This window comes from Panicum virgatum, chromosome 3N, assembly GCF_016808335.1.
Source record: "Panicum virgatum strain AP13 chromosome 3N, P.virgatum_v5, whole genome shotgun sequence".
In the NCBI taxonomy this organism is placed as follows: Eukaryota; Viridiplantae; Streptophyta; class Magnoliopsida; order Poales; family Poaceae; genus Panicum; species Panicum virgatum.
Genome location: NC_053147.1, coordinates 802,892 through 809,574, shown reverse-complemented (window position 1 = coordinate 809,574; position 6,683 = coordinate 802,892). Strand labels below are relative to the sequence as shown.

General features: G+C 41.7%; 1 protein-coding gene and 1 non-coding gene across 3 annotated transcripts; both read left to right on the top strand.

Annotated features, from left to right (window-relative positions):
• Window positions 1-2,630: 2,630 nt before the first annotated feature.
• Window positions 2,631-2,703, top strand: TRNAA-UGC. Its single transcript has one exon. It is a non-coding gene; the product is annotated as a tRNA-Ala (tRNA).
• A 62-nt stretch (window positions 2,704-2,765) lies between these two features.
• Window positions 2,766-6,228, top strand: LOC120663465. Of its 2 annotated transcripts, XM_039942286.1 has the most exons (9): window positions 2,766-3,296; window positions 3,555-3,620; window positions 3,731-3,787; window positions 3,897-3,974; window positions 4,403-4,508; window positions 4,590-4,777; window positions 4,867-5,004; window positions 5,120-5,332; window positions 5,757-6,154. In XM_039942286.1, exons 1-9 carry the CDS (start codon window positions 2,826-2,828, stop codon window positions 6,144-6,146), a joined length of 1,707 nt encoding a protein of 568 aa, XP_039798220.1. In that variant the 5' UTR covers window positions 2,766-2,825; the 3' UTR covers window positions 6,147-6,154. The 2 variants fall into 2 exon arrangements, with proteins under 2 accessions (XP_039798220.1, XP_039798219.1); XM_039942285.1 differs by having other exon boundaries at window positions 2,767-3,296; window positions 4,403-4,777; window positions 5,757-6,228.
• Window positions 6,229-6,683: the final 455 nt, after the last annotated feature.

Here is a 6,683-nt window from a genome sequence, read left to right as displayed (position 1 = left end):
ATGCGTTGCCAACTAACCAATACAACTACAAGTCTAGCTATGTGCGTCTCCACATGGAAGAATGGAAGAGGTGCTGGCCAGGGACCATCTGTCTCTCTAGTCCACAGATTTGACCTTGCCGAGCTCCTTCTTCCTTTTGCTCATCTGCAATCATTGAAACATTCATTCTTAGCCCGTTTCCTGTTGGACCACAATGGTAGATAGGTGGCATACTCAACTAGTACGTCTACATTTCTAATCGATGCTGCCACATGCTGTTGTTTAGCATTTAGTACTGGACGGCTGCAGATGAGATGACACTTCCTTATTTATAGGATCTTGGCTAGAATGGTGGAATCAAATCCCTTAGTCTAGATAGTATGAATATCTGTATATGTGAAATCATATGACTTAACCCAGATAGATTTTAACATCCATGCATGTGCGCAAGTAAAAGGACGAAGATAAAATAATTATGAAACTAACTGTAGCGCAAAACTAAACAAAAACTAGGGAACGTAGCTCAATTTTAGTAGAGCACTAATCCATGCATCTACTATCTTTTAGCAGTGCACGTTAATCTCCGGTTAGTTGGTTAAGAAAAAACTCTTTCTAGTTTTATATAATTTTGCATTATGGACCAAATAAAACTTGGGGATGTTGCTCAATTGGTAGAGCACTATGCTTGCATGTTTAGAGGCTCGGGGCTCGATTCCTCGCATCTCCAATTTAATTTTTTTCCCGTTAACTATAGTTATTAGAAATAAACATTCTCAATGGTTTAATTAATCTTCATGTCACCAGAACCGGCCCACTAAAATGTAGGAGAGGGCTGCAAAATCTGAGGCCCATCTATCGGAGCCCAGAGCCAATCCCAATTCTTCTTCAATTCCGCTGCCCAGCCCAGCTTTTAATTTATTTGCAGGTCAGGATGGCCGAGCTCGTCGTCGAGCGAGAGGGTGCTGCGTCTGGCCGTCTGCATGCAAGCCAGCACAAGGCCATCTGATGAGCCTATCTCTCTCTCTCTTTCCTGATACGGTTTCCATAAATCAAGGAGGGTAGTTTAGCTCGTGTACATGGCCTTTGTATATAACTCTTGATTGGTTTGAATCAATAATGAGTCTACTACGACGCGTGAATAATATCCTACGCGGCTACGCTATCATCTATGCAGCTCAACATGCTATAGGGTTCGACCCCTAGCATCTCCAAAGAAATTAGTTTTTTCTTTAAATTCTCTTCCAGGCAATATATATATATATATATATATATATATATATATATATATATATATATATATTTATAGAGCAAACAAAAGTTGGGGATGTAGCTGAAATGGTAGAGCGTTGATCTATGCATGATAAAGGTACGGTGTTCAACTCCCGCATCTCCAAAAAAGATATTTTTGCATTTATCTTCCATCTATAGGAAACATGTAAAAATATTTATTATGGCAAACCAATAGAAAGTTGGGGATGTAGCTCAACTGGTAGAGCGTTAATCTGTGCATGATAAAGGTTCGGGGTTCAACTCCTCGCATCTCCAAAATTAATTATTTTTTATTTAATTTATTTCCATATAGAAAATATGTATATAACATTATTCTGCAAAGCACATATATATATATATATATGACATAACCGAGATAGATTTTAACATCCATGCATGTGCAAAACTAAACAAAAACTGGGGACACAGCTCAATTTTAGTAGAGCACTAATCCATCCACCTACTATCTTTTAACATTGCATGTTAATCTCTGGTTAGTTAGTTAAGGAAAAACTCTCGCTAGTTTTATATAATGTTGCATTATAAACAAAATAAAACTTGGGGATGTAGCTCAATTGGTAGAGCACTATGTCTTGCATATTAGAGGCTCGGGGTTCGATTCTTCGCATCTCCAATTTACCTTTTTGTTCCCCGTTCACTCTATAGTTAATAGAAACATTCTCAATGGTTTAATTAATCTTTTTTCTGATGGGATGTTTTAATTAATCTTCAAGGCTAGATTAGCAGCATTCATGTCACCAGAACCGGCCCACTAAAATGTAAGCGCGGCTGCAAAATCTGAGGCCCATTGGAGCCGGCCAGAGGCAGAATCTGAGCCCAGGCATTGCATTTGCATTTGCAGGTCGTGGAGCAAGAGTGTTGCATGCAAGCCTGCTGGATGGAACCTACACGGCTACACAGCATTCATTTGCCGGTCGTGGAGCAAGAGTGTTGCTGGATGCTTCTCGTCCAAAAAATATTGTTCGATCGATCTGTCTGCTGGCTGTTGCCCGTCCTGCACGAGGCCATCTAATCGAGCCTATCTATCTCTTTCCTGAGGACCTGATATGGTTTCCATAAATCAAGGAGGGTAGTTTAGCTCGGGTGCATGGGTCTTGGTATAACTCTTGAATCTACTACGCGTGAATAATATCCTAAGCTATCATATCTATGCACAGCTCAACATGTAGAGGTTAATATAAAGCTACATGCTTCCAACCCTAGCATATCCAAAGAAATAGTTTTTTTTCTTCAATTTCTCTTCCATGCAAAAAAATATAAAAATCTTCAATTTCTCTTCCTCGCATCTCCATTCACATTCCTTTTAGTTTTGTGTCGTGATCATTGATTTCTATTATGAGTCGAATAGTCTAATCAACAAAGGGGATGTAGCTCAAATGGTAGAGCGCTCGCTTTGCATGCGAGAGGCACGGGGTTCGATCCCCCGCATCTCCATTTGTTTTTTTGTTTTTTTATTTATCTGTCAGGTGAATAATGCCACCACCATCCACCCGCCATTACCAATCCGCCCAGCAGCTTCCCGCCGCTCCACTCCATCCAGTCAACCACCGTACCCGATGGCGTCGTCGGCGTTCAAATCCACCACGCGCCGCGACCTCCACGCCTCCTCCTCCTCCACCACCTCTCGCTCCGACCCGCCCCCGTGCCCACGCCGCTCCCGCAGCGTCAGCGCCGCGCCACGCGCCCGCGGCCGCGACAGCCTCCAGCTCCAGGAGGACTACGCCAACACCCGCACCAACCCGCTCTTCGACTCCGCGGCCTCTCCCTCCGCCTCCCCATCTCCGCCGCCGGGGGCTACTACTAGCGCCGACGGCGGGGATGTGCCCAGGCGGGGCAGAGGGCGCGAACCGCTCAAGGGCGGGGGACGCGGCGCCGGCGCCGGGAGAGCGCGGTCGGTGTCAGTCGCGCCGCAGCGGCGGCACACCGCCTCTGTGCCGTCGGCGGACGGTGCTGGCGCTGTCGGTGGGAGGAGGGCTTCGCGGGCGCGGTCGGTGGTCGACGACGCGCGCCCGTACAGGGGCTCTAAGGTCAGTCCCTGCTTCACATTTCACTCCAAAATTTTGTCTCCAGAAAAGTTCCCCGCTTTTCACGTCTACGGTTTGCAAAATTTTCTTTGTTTTCCTTTCTGCTATGATCAGCTAGACAGCTAGTATAGGCCGTGTAGATATGCAGACTAATTCATACTCAGTCTGCATTATATGTGTACAGCAATCTGAATCTAGCTGATTAACTACCATCAGCGGATGCCAATTAATCGAAAGTTTTTGTCTTGCTACATCTGACAGACCGATGCTGAAACCATGGACGTGGCAAGGAAATTGCAGTCATGGAGGAGTCAGCATAATTCAGAGGTGTGTCAATGGTTCTGAACCTTAAATTGGATGTTTTATGTGTACGGTAACAATGTACTACTTTAAAGAAACGTGTATTCTCAGTTTCTCACAAAGTAAAATCCTCACAGGGAAAGAATAGTGGAATTCATGCAAGCTGTTCATCTCAGGGGTCAACAAACGGAGTGGTACATAAATAGCTGTGTACTTTTGTGCTTTGGTGAAATGATGCATGCCATGGGGTTTACAGCCAACGTGAACATGCCAGTGACTAAAAGTGTGTTTCTTGCACCCCAGGGTTCTCGACAAAATGATGAAACTACCCATTCAGAATCTAGCGCTGCTGTTTCCTCACCAGGTCAACATCTTGAGCATGTAAGAACTGGTGAATCACTCATGTGAAGCTATTGTCTGTTGCAATTCCATGGTGTAGCTATGAACTTGAGAAAATATTACTTTTGAACATTGTTGTTTTCTATCTGGAAAGGAGTGGCACATTTGTAGTTTTCCTTTTTTTAGGTATATTACAATGAATATGCGAACATGATGCCTGCTTGTTTCTCTAAGTTCACAGCATATTCTCGTTCAATACAATATTGCCAGGTTGAAAATGTGTTTTCTAGAAATATTTTGCTATTCCCAATTTCTGTTTGTAAAGGAAAAAAAAAGTTTGCCTTCATTTCCAGCTTTTGCATTGAATTTGACTTTGCCATTTTTCTCCACTATATAATTCTGTCTGGACCTTTCATACATAGTCTGTTCTCTTGTGCTAAGTTGTTCATGATGCTACTATTCTTCGGCAGGACAATTCAAACGTCCCTGTGGATCCAGTTCTGGAAATTCCTCCTGAGTTCGATCCAGATTCTGCTGAGTTTATCTCTGACATAAGTGATTACGCAACAGAATTCCGTAAGAAAGATGTTGTGAAAATCCCTCTTGATTTTGATACGGATGCTGTTGAGCTGGTTTCTGATATGATGAACAGTGCAGCAAAACAGCACTGGGAGCAAATGGAAATTCTTCCTGAGTTTGATACAGATGCTTCAGAGCTGGTTTCAGACATATGGCACCATGAAGCAAACGAGCAACTGGGTCAATTTGAAGCTTCTCTTGAGTTTGATCCTGACACATCTGAGCTGGCTCCTGACATTACAGAATATACAATAAAACTCAAACAGGTCTGTTAACTGTTGTGCTAACTGTGCTGTGCCTTTAGTTAAATGTAGTCACTACTCATCAATTATAACCTTTTACTGCTTGATTGCAGTCACATGAACACGCTCGAAAGCTTCGGGCAGATTTGGCAGTTGAAGAGCAACGGGAACAAGAACTGAGTAGAATGCTGAAGGACATAGTAACAACTCCACAGTTTACAGAGACACATAAAAAACGACCAAGAAGAAAGGTATTGTACCTGCTAATCCAAACACTAACACAATCCATTTATTCATGTAGTCTAGAGATTTGTGTTAATAATATGCACTCTTGATCTTACCTTTATATCTGCTTTGGGATTACAGAGTAGCATAGAAAGGCTGAAAGTTTCAAGGCATTTAGCTGAAGAGGCAATGAATTATTTCGAGGAATGTGTTTCAATTTCGACAATGGATAGCACTGATTTCTCATCACCTGAGGACTCTCAACCAAAATCAATTTTAAATGTCCAACCGAAGAGCAATAGCAGATTTTTCCGCAAAGGGAGAACTCTAGCTGATCAACATGGCCATCATGAGGTTAGTCAATTGATTGTTCCCTTAGCTTGGAGTTTTGTTGTTCAAGTTGGCTTGTTGAGGTCCTTTTAATATGCTCTCATTTGTTGGAAGTGCACAATAGTATGACCCTATACTGAGACTTAAATTTGAATTATTATTGGAATGTATTGTGCACCCTTATTTCATGATATTGTCTCCAGCGTGTTATGTTCTGAATCATGGTGAGCACCACACAAATTTCAGCATTATATTTTAGAAGATACATATATTTGGGGATCATCCTGAAAATGCTACCCTTATATAATAGATTGCCATAAATCATAATATCATTGGTAATTCTGTCTGATGTATAGATAGATTCAGAGGATATCTCCACCTTGAATTTTTCATGGTATTTCAGTAAAATGACATTTATGGTTTTTTTTTCTTTCTCCACTTCTCCCAGGAATTGAACAAGCAAACTCAGTGCTCAATTTGCATAACTGGATCTGATGTCTCTGACAATGCTATATTTAGCCACACAAACGCCCATGGTTTGAAAGTTAGAAGCAAGTCAAATGATGATCTTGATGGCTTCGACACTCCACGGAGCAGAAGTTCCTGTTTCTCTTTCACCCATGAGCCAGTTAAAAATGTTGAAAACTGTAATGTTCAGCAGTACCTTGGGAAATTTGGAAGGGGAAACAATAAAGAGTTAAGAGAGACGAGGTCTAGTTATTGTACTGATGACTATGTCTCCCAGAGAGTTAATGTGGACTTAATTAAGGATATGTCGACCTTTCAGAATCGAATAGAATATGGAGGGCTTCTTATATGTAACATTAGAACATTCTGACAGTGAACAGAGTAAACAGTCCCTACCTGCTAAATAAGTAAAGTAATTATCATGATGTAATTATAAAGAGATTAGTATTGTGGGCATAACTGTTTCTTTTTTCTTTAGCATGTGAATGTTTGGCGGTTGCTATGACCTTTAATCGCGTTTCTGTAATAATCCTGCATCTTTTTTTGTTTGCTTTGGGAATAATGTATACCATTTAGCACTATAGGAAGAGAACGATAATTGATAAGAGAATTGCTGAGAGTTGAGAATGACATGCCCACTTTTATATTATAAATCCAAGTCAGTAGGGCATGGTGTCAACATTGCAAGTCAAAATATGCTATTACCGAGGCGAGGTTTTGTTCGTGCGACAACATAACATGTTACTACCATTTTTCTTTGGAGGAGACATGTCATGTTATCATGTTACTCCTCTACCTTTTTATTGAAGTGGGTACTTTATACACACGCTGAGTGGTTCATGTCAGTACTAGATCTGGGTGTTCTTACGCAGGCTTGATTTGTGCTATCTTGTACCAGCATTATATT

Bases quoted from the DNA above. Each gene is read 5' to 3' on its own strand.
- LOC120663465 (XM_039942285.1), top strand. From the start codon at position 2,826: ATGGCGTCGTCGGCGTTCAAATCCACCACGCGCCGCGACCTCCACGCC. The intron at 3,788-3,896 runs GTACATAAATAG...CTTGCACCCCAG, and splicing joins AGGGGTCAACAAACGGAGTG to GGTTCTCGACAAAATGATGA. The intron at 5,005-5,119 runs GTATTGTACCTG...TTGGGATTACAG, and splicing joins AAAAACGACCAAGAAGAAAG to AGTAGCATAGAAAGGCTGAA.